The following is a 13,451-nucleotide window of genomic DNA, read 5'->3' as shown; positions in this document are numbered from 1 at the left end:
GTGAGTCGATCACCCCTGGCACTCTGGACTCGCTTGTCTCTTCAGATTTGGGGGTGGCGGTTGACTCTCAAACCTCAGTTCTCAGATGGGTCCAGGAAAAGTCACTGATCCGATTTTCAGGCTATTCATCCTTTTTCTTTTTTTTTTTAAGATTTATTTATTTGTGGCTATTCTGGGTCTTAGTTGCTGCCTACGAGCTTTCTCCAGGTGCAGAGAGCGGGGCTACTCTTTGCTGCCATTTCTGTGCAGGCTTCTCATTGCAGTGGCTTCTCTGTTACCCAGCACGGTCTATAGAGCGCAGACTCAGGAGTCATGGTGCCCAGGTTCAGTTGCTCCATGGCACGTGGGATCTTCCCGGACCAGGGATCAATCCCTTGGGCCCTGCATTGGCAGTTGGATTCTTAACCATTAGACCAGTGGAGAAGCCCCACCCTTTGTCTTACTGGTGAGACAGGAGTAAACACTTCCAAGCTCTGACATGCCAGAGAGGAAGCAGAGACCCTGGCTCTCCAATGCCAGCTTGCTATGTGCTGCAGCCCGTGGTTCCTCCTCTGCACAGCGGGCCTCAGCACGAAGACTCTGCGCCCACGCTGCCAAGACCTGTAAAGAGTGCTGGGGACCCTGGCAAACGTGCGCCCATGATGGAGGCACCAGTCAGAGGAGTCCGGGCCCCCGGGCCCCCCTCCTCGGGACCCCAGACAGCAGGTCTTCTCCGAGGTCAGACGGCCCAGCATGCCGGAAAACAGCCAGGTGGGAACAGGGGCCTTGAGCCAAGTGCCCTGTGGCTGCTTAATGAATATTTGTTTAATGAACTAACAAACACATCTCTAAAAGTTGTTCCACCCAGGTGGGGATGGGGGCTCAGCAGGACACCGTGGCCCCAGAATCTGCCTGAGTGGCTGGCGGTGCCCAGGTGCGTATGTTGCGGGGGAAAGGTGTCTGCCTGCCCATCTCCAGAAAGTTCCGTGGCAATGACACTGGGCACTGGTGAGGCTGTCCCCATCCCCGAAGCTCATGGCTATGGCCCCGGCTCTGCGCCCTCCTCCCCCGCCCTCCCAGCCCCTCACACACGCTCCAGGAGCCCGTGTTGATGTGCTGTTATTACGATCTGAATGTCTGCGACACTGCAGGACTCCCCTGGTGACTCAGTGGAAAGAATCCGCCTGCCAATGCGGGAGACATGAGGTATGTGGGATCTTGATTCCCTGACCAGGGATTGAACCTGTGCCCTCCTGCAGTGGAAATAGGGAGTCTAACCACTGGACTACCAGGGAAGTCCACCCTCGCCACATTTTAAGGACTTAGAGATGTTTGACCTGCTGTGGACACCCCGGCTCACACATGGTACTTGCTCAGGCTTAAACCACAGACCTCAGGAGCTCAGAGTCCTGCAGAATCAAGTTCACCCTCAGTCCTGCCACGAGGGCCTGTCCCCCAGGGCAGCCCAAAGAGACCTGCCCAGAACGGGCGTGTGAGCTGGGGCCGTGAAGGCTGGGTAGGAGTTTGCCAGACCGAGAAGATGGGAAGAGCAGTCCTGGGAGAAGCAAGTGCTAAGGCCCATCTGGAAAAGTATACCCGGGGGGACTTGTTGCTCTGAGATCCTGGGAGTAGGGGGCAGAGTGTGTGTGTGTGTGTGTTTAGGGGGGTCCTGTCTGGGCAGTGGGAGCCACAGGTGAACCCCACCCTACCCTGTGTGTTGTATACCAGGGTAACTCAAAGAGTAATTCCAGAATTTCTTGCATTAGAGTTCTACGGGGGGGGGGGGGCATCAGAATCTCTGCATGCCTCAGAAGCTGCATTTCAGGGGGGCTGGCTTGCTCAAGAGAGTTTGCAAACCGCTACCCTGGGCTCTGAGAGGCCTCAGGCCTGGTCAGCAGGGCAAGGACCCCCATGGTATGTGCCTTTCTGAAAAACCTCTAGGGATCTGTGGAGTGGAGCTGATGGGGAGTAGGGAGAGGAACGGGGCTGCTGCGGATGCCCCTCCCGACACCCGGGTGGTGATGCCCAGCACAAGCTGGAGGGTGGACAGCTGGAGGCCCACCCAGGTGGTATGCAAGAGCCAGAGGGAGGAGGCCTTGCAGTGCCAGGCTGCCCGGAGTCAGCTGCCCAGGAGAGGAGAAGGGGAAGAAGCCTGGGGTGGGGTCCACGGTGGACTCTTGAGGCGGCCCCAACCTCCCTCCCCACCTTGTGAGTCCCAGGGCAGCGCCACCACCCATTTACATGACTGTGCTCCCATTTTAAGTGATTTTGTGAGAATTTCCACCACGGGCCCCATGGTGTCCCTCCCCTGGCCCAGTCAGAGTCTCCCGCACCTCCTGGGCTAAAAACCCCCGGGGGGGGGGGGGGGGAGACAGCTGCATCCCAGATGAAAACGCGAAACGAAGTCCGCACCCGGCCCCAGAAGGCCAGGTCACCGTCACGGTAATCGGAAAGACTCCCGACCCAGGCGTTTGCGCCGAGTTCGGCACCGCGCCCCTCTGCGCTCAGTCCCGGGCCAGAGGTGACCTCCTAGTACGGGAGGTCTCCAGGTCTCCCAGCCCGAGGCTCTGCGGGGCGGGCGTCCCGGGAGGCTGCCGGCGGGGCAGGAGGCGGGCGCTCAGGGCGCGGCCGGCGGCTACTCGCGGGCCGCACTGGGCCGGGGGTGCCTCCCTCCGCCTCTTCCTCCGCCGGCCGGGCCGGGGCGGAGCGGGGCGGCGGCATGGCGGGCCGGCGGGCCGGGGCCGGGGCCGGGGCCGGGACGCTGCTGGCGCTGCTGGCTCTCCGGGCGCTCGGGGCCGCGGCGCACCCGCAGTGCCTGGACTTCAGGCCGCCCTTCCGGCCGCCGCAGCCGCTGCGCTTCTGCTCGCAGTACTCGGCCTTCGGCTGCTGCACTCCCGAGCAGGACTCGGCGCTGGCCCGGCGCTTCGGGGCCGTGGCGGCGCGCGTGGACGCCGCGATGTGGGCCGAGTGCGCCGGCTACGCGCTCGACCTGCTGTGCCAGGTGAGCGGGCGCGCGGGCCGTGCGGGGCGCGCGGCGGGAGGGCGCGCGCCCGGGGCCTCGGTCCCAGATGCGAGGGTGGCGGCGGTGGCAACCCTACTGGGCGAGGAGGATCGAGACTGGGCATCGGGCTTCGGAGCCAGAGGCCCCCGGGCGGGAGTCAATTGGCAAGGGGCGGGGAGTCGGGCATCCTGAGATGGCTGTGGGCTTTGCCATCACTAACTTTGTGCCTTAGGTTTTCTCTGGGTCTCAGTTTCTCCTCCTGATGAAATCATTGCTGCCTCCGAGTCTGGGGGGCTCTTCTGCCCTGGCACCGCCTAAAGATGCCCCCAGTGCCCCGGCCCCGGAGAGCCCTGCCGTTGTCCAAGATCCAGGATGGGAAGCTTTTGTTCTGCTCCGAGCTCCCTTGCGTTGCCCCCCGGGAGATTTGGGCGCCCACCGACCCCTGCAGAGGGCATGATCGTCGCGCTGGGCTTGGGTTTGTCGAGGGGTGTGGGGGACCCTGCTCCCAATGAGGGCCATTCCCCTCAACCTGAAGAAGCAGTCTGAGGGCCCCTCCGTATTGTGAGACCCTGACACGCCCTGGGTCTCCTATCCTGGGTGACCCCAGTAGTGAGCTGTGCCAGGCGGTTCCAGACCCCCTAGGTTTGTGCTGTGCCCTCTCCCTGGGATGGTGCTCCCGCCCAGCGTGAGCTCTCCCATCCTCGGAGACCGCCCAAGACATCCCTTTGGTGAAGCCTCTTGGCCGCCATCCCCCCGCTGACGGCTGAACCCAGGCTTCTCCTCACGCCAGATTGTGCCTCAGTTGTTCATTTTCCTGACTCCAGAGTACCCAACCCCTGGTGGGTAATGGGTCAAGGCTGAGAGATCCAAAGGCTGGCCCTGGCCCAGCCCTGGGCAGTGAGAGGACCCGTGGCTGGAGGGGTCCTGTCTACGCAGCACAGAGTCCTAGCCTTCTGCCATCAGGGGCAGGTGCTGGTGGAAGGGGCGGGGCCAAAGGTGCTGGCTTGGATTCAGACATGCTAGGGTCCGATCCTGGCTCTGCACTTCCTGGCCTTGCAACCCAGGACAGGTCATCCCTGCCCTTCAGTTGCATCATGTTTACACTGGGGGAGGTCTAAGTTTCCCCGCCCTCCCCCACCCCTACCCCCACTTGCCATGAAGACTGAATGACACACACTCAGAGCTCAGTGAGCCATTCTGCCTGGACTTCTCTAGCACCTCCTTGGTCCCCAGTGGCCGCCCAGCCCCAAGCGGGGACGGAGGGGGGCCCAGAGGCTGACTCAGGGAAGGCCCGGAGAGGCAGGGACTGGCCCGGTGATCATACAACCCGGAAGTGGCCATGGTGATGCGTGGCCCACACTCACTGCCCATGTGAGTGAGCCGTCACCTGAGCAAGAAATAAGAGGGGCTGGGAGGGCTCTCTCTTCTGGTGGACTCCCCCGAGCCCCCGCACTGGGCATCTCAGGGGAGCAAGAATGGTGCGATCAAGTGCCTACCTCCCTCACCAATCTGGGGGCCCCAGAGGATCAGATCCTGTGGTCTTTCCATGTCAGTCACGTGGAAGAGTTCATGCATCCATGCCATGTTTTTTTGTCTTTTTGCTTTAATTGAGCATTTACTATGTTCCAGGCTCAGCAGGGCACTGAAGGTAGGCAGGTCTGCGAAGGAAGAAGGGAAGGGCCAGTCCCAATACCCTCCCCCTGGCAGGAGGCTCCCCTCTGTCCTTGGGAGCCGTCCCAGCACGGCCTGGCCTTGAGCAAGCTGTGGTAGAATGGCTGCTAGCATCTCACCCCGGGCGTCTTGGGAGTGACCTCATGTCTGGAGCGAGCTTGGAGAGTGCAGCGGGGGCTGGATCATGGTTTCCCTGGAGGGCCTCGTGGGAGGGAGGGAGAGCGCTGGACCGGGGACAGTGTTCCCAGCAAGCCAAGGCGGTGTCTGGACTCAGCACCTCCTGATTTCCACCAGGGGAGGGGGCCGAGGTGCCTTGTTTACAAGTTTCAGTCAGTGATGGAATTCAGGCACTCACATCTGCCTGGACTCCGATGGCGAAAGAGACCATGAAACCATGCCTGTGCCCACAGTCCCCCCAGAACATGCGCCCATCTGAATCCTCCAGACGCCCATGATGACTACCTAGCCAGAGAGTAGTAGTCCCTCCCAGCCCCTTCAGACCCTTTCCTGAGGCTTTGCCCTGGTCCATCTGATGCCATAGGAAGGAGAAGAGAGAGCTTGTGACATGTGATAGCTCAGGTTCCAGGTTGATGAGAGCCAGTCCACGCAACAAACTTCCATGTGACCGTGATGGCCTCTAAGCACCCCAAGTCATCAAAGCCTGGTTTCTGATAGAAGTCTGCACAACACACTCTGCAAGCGCAGCCCCTGGGCAGACAGTGCTTCGGAGCCTGTCAGGAGTTGGCCCTGTGCTGGGTGCTGGGCCCAGGGGCAGTTGGCCAGTCACAAACCCAGTTCTCAAAAGTCTCCTTGTTCAATTCAGGAGACACAGAGACACTTATCAGAATGGGCCAAAGGCTCCCCACGGGTCACCATGGAGGCAGAGCTTGCCCTGAAAAAGTCAGGGAAGCCTTCCTGGAGGAGGGAACACTGAGTTACCTCTGGATCGTCCATGTTGTTTGAGCCCTTACTCAGAAAACAGATGTATCGCTTCAGTTTATTTCTCCCAATAATTCTGTGCTTCAGTTTATTTCTCTTGGAAAATTTTTTCCCTTTTATAGATGGGGACATAGGCACAGATAGGTTAAGAAACTTGCCCAAGGTCGCTCAGGGAATGGTAGATTTAGTCTCCCGTACGCTCTGACTCCAGAACTCCTCTCTTAATCACTTTGCCATATTGCCTGCCTTCTTGAAGCCTCGCTGTGTGCTGGGCCCTGGGATCCCTGCCCTGAAGGGTCCCACAGCCTAGCGGGTGGACAGACACGAAAGAGATAACTAAGTCCTAGTCAAGCAGACCACCTGAACAATGGGGAGGTGACAGCAGAAACAGAGAGCTCCCGCTGCAAGCTACAGAACTACATTTAGGTGACTGCTGTGTTTGAGATGTGGGCGGAGAGCTGTAGGAGCATCCACAAGGGCCGGGGGAGTCAGGGGACAGAGGTGTAAGAGAAGGCTATTGAGTTGGGCTTTGAGGCATGCATAGGAGTTTGCCAGATGCAAAAGTGGGCAAGGAGGGAATGTCCTACAAGTGAATACTGTCTACAAAGACTCAGTCTTCCTGGGGAGTTCTCTGGTGATCCAGTGGTTAGGGCTCTGTGATTTCACTGCTGAGAGTTTGATCTCTGGTCAAGGAACTAGCTATGTGGCACAATCAAAAAAAAAAAGACTCAGTCTTCCTAAAGAGTAGATGACACGATGGACATAAGAAGCCTTTGGGACTCTGGGCAGTGGGTCATGAGTGTCAGCAACCGCACAGAGGCAACCTTGGGCAGTAATGTGGGCAGGCTGTTTGTCCCTGTGCTGAAAGGCGCAGACAGCTAAGCAATGTGATACTGAGTTGGTTTTCCATGAGTTTTCTGCTGCCTCCCCCCACTGACCACTGTGAGGCCAGTTGCTTTTTTTTGTTTGCTGTTTATTTATTTGGCTGTGCCGGCTCTTAGTTGTGGCACACAGGAGTTTTAGCTGTGGCATGAGATCTGAGTTGTCGCATGTGGGATATAGTTTCCTGACCAGGGATGGAACCTGGGCCCCCTGAATTGGGAGTGTGGAGTCTTAGCCACTGGACCACGAGGGAAGCCCCGTGGGTTGGGTTCTGATGCGTGGAAGGCACTCAGATTGGCTTGCAGAAGTCTGTTTTGCTGCCCACTGTCTCTGGAGCCGAGGACAGTGCCTGGCACGGAGTCTGAAGGCAGTAAACACTTGTTGAATGAAATTCCGTTGAGTAATCTGAAAAGAGCCCTGGTCTGGGTGTCCTGAGACCGGGTTCTGAGCCGTGGCTTGGCCACTTCTTGGCCTGTGGCCTTCTTGACGCCTCAGCTTCTCGTATATAGTAGGAATCACCATGACCCTACCTCGCAAAGCAGAAATGAGCTGTGTGTGCGCACAGACACTCCCTGGTCCACACACAGCTGCTGGCGGGACTCACGGGGCCTCCAGGGATAGTATGAGAGAGGGGGCAAGCGCAGAGGCCAGGGCCGGGCCGTCTGGAACACAAGGAACACGGCCTCCCCGTCTGGGCCCAAGACGGTGCTCACCAGACCACAAGCGCGTCACCAAGTGGCCCTCAGCCCCACGGTAGCAGGAGACAGGCCAGGAGGACAGGCCAACGGCGTGACCAAAAGCCACAGTCGTGTAAAAGGAGGGTGTGGCCTCTGGCCAGGAGCCTGAGAACCCAGCCAAGAAGGCAGCCTGCCACCCATGGCCCCTGGGGGCCTCCAGTGGGAGCCCAGCCGGGCCCTGCCTGGGACCGGGCCGCGTGGGCCTGTCTGTGCCTCCCCTACTGGGGGATGAGCATCCCCGGAGGCTTCCGGGGGCCCGGGGCTGAGTCAGACCCGCAGGCCCTGGCCTGGTGAGCTCATGGTGGGGGTGGGGGATGGAGGGTGGGGGCTGTCAGACACGGACACAATTAAATAGGCTCCGTCAGAGGCTCTAGGTGAGGGACAGCCTTGGAGAGCCTGGAGTGGTGAGACCTTTGCTCTGGGTTGGGGGGGTGGTGGTTGGGAGGGGGCTTTCAGCTCTCAAATGGTGAGTTCTGGATCTCAAAGCTGGGAGAGGCCTGGTCATGTTGGTTGTCTCCACGTGGGTTCTCAGAGAGCAGAACCTGGGCCAGAGTTCATGGATTTTTTTCCTTCTTAGGGTGAATGGACCCTGCCAGCAGGAGTGACCAGGGGCAGAGGGAGACCCATCAAGGATGCAGTTGCAAGTTGGCTGTTGCCAAATGTGACTGATGCTTGAGCTGGCAAGACCACAGGTCCAAGAAGCCATATAGATGGCAGATCAGACCTGGCCCGGGGAGGGGAGGGGGTGAGCCCAGAGGAAGACAGAACAATTTCTCCATCAGCTTCCTGCTCCCAGGGGCCCAAGGTTTGCCACATCAGGCCTTAACTCCTCCACATTCCAGATCCTGCCCACACAGGTGCTGAGTGGGGTCCCAAGTGTCTCATCAATGGGGAAGCCCCGGGAGGGGGCGGTGGAGGGGGGAGCCATAGCTGTTGGATATTTCCCAGTGGAGTCACAGCCCAGCAGAGCCGGAAAAGGGGCCAGCGAGGTCAAGAGGGTCTGAAGAAGTGCTGGAGGGGAGGGGGAGCAGGGGAGGAGCGGATCTGATTCATCTCACAGAGAAGCTGGTCTGGTTGCAGCGGACAGGCTCAGGGCCCCGTCTGGAGGGGCCGAACCCAAGGTCAGAGGGAAGGAGGAAGCGGGTTTTAGTGGCCAGGGGGACGTGGGGACAGGAGTGTAATCAAGGTACTCACACGTGTACACGTGTCACTCCCTGGTGCTGGGGGGATGAGTCCACCCGAGACCAAACCCACATCCTCTGTGCTCACGGAATGGTGCCGAGTGACACTGGGGGACCCACACCTCGGTCTCCCCATGTGCAGGAGAGAGCTCCCCGTCGTGGGCTCTTGTGGGGATTAAACGATGGAGGGAGGAGCACTTATTCCCACCCAGGGCTGCTCAGGGTGAGTCAGTGTCCAGCATGGTGCCTAGGTATTCACCGTGGGCCTCCTATATGCCAGACACCATCTCAGGCTCTGGGATACAACAGGGACCAACGCAGGCAAAATTCCTGCCCTCGTGGAATTTAGGTTCCGCGGAAGGCAGACAATAAACACGTAAACCCATTGATTTTTATTACATTATCAGGGAACGGTTACAGTGTTTGTTTTTTTTATGGTTTTCTGTTTTAAGCCAAAACAGACGCCAGGAGGAAATGGGGGTGATGGACGGGGTGGTCAGTGAAGACCTCCCTGGAGGTGCCCCTTGAGTAGGAATCTAAAAAAGAAAGTGGAGTGAAGCATGGAGGTATAGGGCAGAGGCAGCATATAAAAAGAGAAAGTGGAACTTCCCTGGTGATCCAGTAGGTAAGACTCTGCACTCCCAATGCAGAAGGCCATGGATTCGATCCCTGGCGAGGGAACTGGATCCCACATGCTGCAACTAAGAGTTCACATGTGTTAGTCACTCAGTCGTGTCCAACTCTTTGGGACCCCATGGTCTATAACCCGCCAGGCTCTTCTGTCCATGGAATTCTCCAGGCAAGAGCACTGAAGTGGGTAGCCATTTCCTTCTCCAGGTGATCTTCCTGACCCAGGGATCAAACCCTGGTTTCCTGCATTGCAGGGGGATTCTTTACCATCTGAGCCGCCAGGGAAGCCCGATCACATACTACAGCTGAAGATCTCGAGGGCCAAAACTAAGACCTGGTGCAGCCAAATACATATATGTTTTTTAATAAATAAAAGAAAAAATGTATTAAAATGCCTCAGAGCCTTTCTGGCAGAAAATAGGTGCTTAAGAGTAGCTCCTGATGTTGTTAGTAGCAGGAGCAGTCACAGTGTGGTTATTCTAACAGAAGCATCAAGGCAAGAGAAAGGAGGAAGGTGAGGAGATGCAGGCCCCCTGGAGCTGGCACTGTAGTCGAGACAGTGGGTGGAATGGACAGATGGCGTCTTCCCATTTTACAGATCAGCAGACTGAGGCTCTAGGAGATGGGGTGAACCACCCGCGGCCACATGGCTGGGAAGCCCACCCCAAAGCATCCCTGCGCGTGCCTGTCTCTGCAGGAATGCTCGCCCTACGCGGCCCACCTCTACGATGCGGAGGACCCGTCCACGCCCCTGCGGACGGTGCCCGGGCTTTGCGAGGACTACTGCCTGGACATGTGGCAGACGTGCCGGGGCCTCATCCGGCACCTGTCTCCGGACCGCGAGCTCTGGGCGCTGGAGGGCAACCGCGCCAAGCTGTGCCGCTCGCTGTCTCTGGACGACACCGACTACTGCTTCCCGCGCCTGCTGGTCAACGAGAACCTCAACTCCAACCTAGGCCGCGTGGTGGCCGACGCCGAGGGCTGCCTGCAGCTGTGCCTGGAGGAGGTGGCCAACGGGCTGCGCAACCCCGTGGCCATGGTCCATGCCCGGGACGGCACCCACCGCTTCTTCGTGGCCGAGCAGCTGGGGCTGGTGTGGGTCTACCTGCCCGACCGCTCGCGGCTGGAGAAGCCCTTCCTGAACATCAGCCGCGCCGTGCTCACCTCGCCCTGGGAGGGCGATGAGCGGGGCTTCCTGGGCCTCGCCTTCCACCCCAGCTTCCGGCACAATGGCAAGCTCTACGTCTACTACTCGGTGGGCGTCGGCTTCGACGAGTGGATCCGCATCAGCGAGTTCAGGGTCTCGGAGGATGACGTCAACGCTGTGGACCACGACTCCGAGAGGTGGTTCCCCCCGGGAGCCCAGGCCGGGAGGGGGCGGGGCTGAGATCCGGCAAGGCAGCGCACCAGCAATGGTCCATGGGATCTGCGCTGCGCCCCGAGGGGTGTGAAATATTTTGACTGTCACACCTAGTAAGGGGGCTGAGTCCCCTAGGAGTTCAGGGGAGGGGCAGTTGCCAAACAGACATCACGGGACTTGAATCCAGCTCCTGGATCAGGTACTTTAGCTGGTTCAGTTCATTTGGTTCTCATACAGCCCCATTTTACAGATGAGGAAGTGGAGGCTCAGAGAGGTGAAGGGACTGCTAGGTCACACAGCTAGGAAGTGTCAGAGCTGGAACTTTGATCTGTCTGCTTCCCTCCCAGGCCCAATGCACTGCTCCCATCCGCCCAGCTCTGGCCTGGAGGGGCCATTCTCACCTGGCTGGCCCCCACCTCCTACCTGTCACCTCCACACTCCACCCCCAAATTGCTCCTTCCCACCCTCCCAACTGCATGTTTATCCGTTCTTTGCCTCCAGGCTTCTGCCCCTCCCAATACCCAGCCTGCTCTTTGGGTATTAGTTATGCTCCAACTGTTTTCAAAACAGGTGTGACAGGGCTTGATATACACATGTTATACACAGGCTTCCATGCTGGCTCAGACAGTAAAGAATCTGCCTGCCATGCAGGAGACCCTGGTTTGATGCCTGGGGTGGGAAGATCCCCTGGAGAAGAATTCTTGCCTGGAAGAATTCCATGGACAAAGGAGCCCCGGAGGGGGGGGGGGGGGCGCGGACTGCAGTCCACCGGGTCGCAAAGAGTCAGACACGACTGAGCGGCGAACAATTTTGACCTAGCCTGGCGTGAAGGGCATACATAATCTGTCTCCAATAGGAAAATAAGTCCCGTGCCAGGTAATTCAAATAGGCAGAATTTGATACTGGGAATTAGTTCCTCAGGTGTTGGAAATGATGGATGAGAAGTGGGGGGAGGAGGGGGAGAAGGGAGGCAACCCCGAGTTCAGCAACTGAAGGGAGCTGACTTCACCTCTTGGACTGCGAGAGGCAGGGCTCCTGGAGCCCGTCAGCTGGGGCCGCTGGGTAGGAGCTGGAACCACGGTGGGCCTGGGTGGGGGCAGCTGGAGCCAGGGAAGAGGTGCAGCTACTGCCAAGACACTGCCTGAAGCCGAGAGAGAGGGGGGAGGGAGAAATACCCCCGAATCCTCCCCCACCCATCTCCTGCTTTCCTTGGCTGAACCTAGCTGGAGGCCAGTTAGCTGAGGAACATGGGAAATGTAGTTTGTAGGAGCTGGTAAAGTATCTGCCTGCAATTCAGGAGACCAGGGTTCCCATCCCTGGGTTGGGAAGATCCCCTGGAGAAGGGAATGGCACCCCACTCTCCTATTCTTGCCTGGAGAATTCCATGGACAGGAGCCTGGTGGGCTACAGTCCATGGAGTCGCAAGGAGTCAGACATGACTGAGCGACTAACACTTTCACTTTCTTCCCCCCAACTCCAGTCTCCTGCCAATGCTTTCCTTGGCTGAACCTAGCTGGAGGCCAGTTAGCTAAGGAGCATGGGAAGTGTAGTTTGTAGGAGCTGGCCCTCTGAAGCAGAGAGCAGGTAAGGGGAGGACCAGGGCTGATCTGAGAGCAAATAAGCAAATAATAGCACATCATGTGTTCGATAAAATTGTAAACTCTTGACATTGAAAGTATAAAAAGAAGGAATCAAACTGGCTAATGTGAGAATCTAATGTATTAATAGATTTTGCCTGTGAGCTTCCTGGCAGCCAAGGCAAAAATGGAAAGCATAATTCTCGTTATCATATATGAAGCCACACAACTGAGTCTCCAAGAGAGGCCAGATTCGTCATGTGAATCTCACAGAGGGAAGACAGAGGGACAGAATGGATGTGTCTTCAATGGTGACTTTAAAAAATGGATTCCTGATGAAGACTGAAGGTGGAACACAAAATATACAGATGAACATATTTCAGAATTAGGGTTCATCAAGGGTCCTCTGGGGCCCTCACAGTTCAAGCCTAGAACCTGACTCTTGCAGGGGAGGAAGTAGGCATGGCTGGCTCAAGGCAGAGCCAGGAATGAGTGGTCCTTCTCGCCTGAGTCAGCTGTCAGTCTCTGTTCTCAAGGCTGGGATCCCCATGGGAGATGGACGTCTAACAGTCTGGGCTGTCCTTTCCATGGAGGACCCGATTTGGGGATTGTGTGTGTTGGTCTCACAATAGAAAGGCTTCTGGTCTTGGTTCTGAAGGTCGAAAGTCCTGGGGTCAAGGTACCTGACATTTCTGTATCTCAGGTTTCTTATCTGCATTAATAAAGGATCGGCCAGTCAGTCGCCAATCCTGGAAAACCTAAACTAGCCTAAGCATTTTGGTCAAAGGGAATTTAATACAGGGAGTTGGCTACAAAGGTATTGGGAGGGCTGGAGAAGGAAAAGGAGAGGGTCAAGTTCCCTAGAGATGAGTTCTTGTGAGAAGCGAGGGAAACACAAGGCAAAACGGTCTTGGTGCTGCTGGGTTTCGCCCCTCCTGGTACCCAGATGTCTGGGCAGAACGCCAGGAGTCCACATTCACCAGGCGCTGTCGCCCTTCCTGCAACCATTGCTTCCGGAGGCAGCGCCAGAAACCAGGGACATGTGGCTCCTCCCTTCCCCTTGCCTACCACCCTCTCCTGGCAAGCCCTAACTGGAAGCTAGCTGACTGGCAGTGTGGTGGAAGATTCCCGCCCTGGCAGTAAAGGAGGTCAATGGGAAGTGAGTGTGGAGCTGAGCACAGGCCACACCATCCAGCACGCCTCCTTAGAAGCTGCAACCATAACAAATGAGGGACTGTGTCAGAAGTGCTCAGCTTAAGTGGCTGGTGTGTGGGGAGCTATGATGATGAAGAAACCAGTCATGCTAGTGACTGGGTCAACGGTTTCACTTGATCATAACAGGCAGGGGCTAGTTGTGGGGGAGCAGTGGGAAAAGCACTAGACCAGAACCAGAAGTCCTGGGTTCCTGTCCCAGCTCTGCTGTCTATGGGCTGTGTGACCTTGGGCAAGTTGCTCAACCTCTCTGAGCCTCTTGGATCTCATTGGCACAGTGAA

The 13,451-nt window shown here is 57.7% G+C and overlaps 1 protein-coding gene across 2 annotated transcripts in view; it reads left to right on the top strand.

The window, feature by feature from the left end:
• HHIPL1 (HHIP like 1) overlaps positions 1-13,451 on the top strand; it is a 56,962-nt gene that overhangs the window by 27,240 nt on the left and 16,271 nt on the right. The window contains exons 1-2 of one of the 2 annotated variants that reach the window (XM_070477851.1): positions 2,415-2,980; positions 9,718-10,364. In XM_070477851.1, the coding sequence (XP_070333952.1) occupies positions 2,699-2,980; positions 9,718-10,364 (929 nt within the window). In that variant the 5' untranslated portion in view covers positions 2,415-2,698. Of the gene's footprint in view, positions 1-2,414; positions 2,981-9,717; positions 10,365-13,451 lie in introns of those variants that run through there. The other variant, XM_070477852.1, reaches the window with a different exon arrangement.

The sequence above is a fragment of the Odocoileus virginianus genome, chromosome 16, assembly GCF_023699985.2.
Source record: "Odocoileus virginianus isolate 20LAN1187 ecotype Illinois chromosome 16, Ovbor_1.2, whole genome shotgun sequence".
Taxonomy (NCBI): Eukaryota; Metazoa; Chordata; class Mammalia; order Artiodactyla; family Cervidae; genus Odocoileus; species Odocoileus virginianus.
Note: the sequence above shows the minus strand (reverse complement) of the source record. Positions and strands in the feature narration are given on the sequence as shown.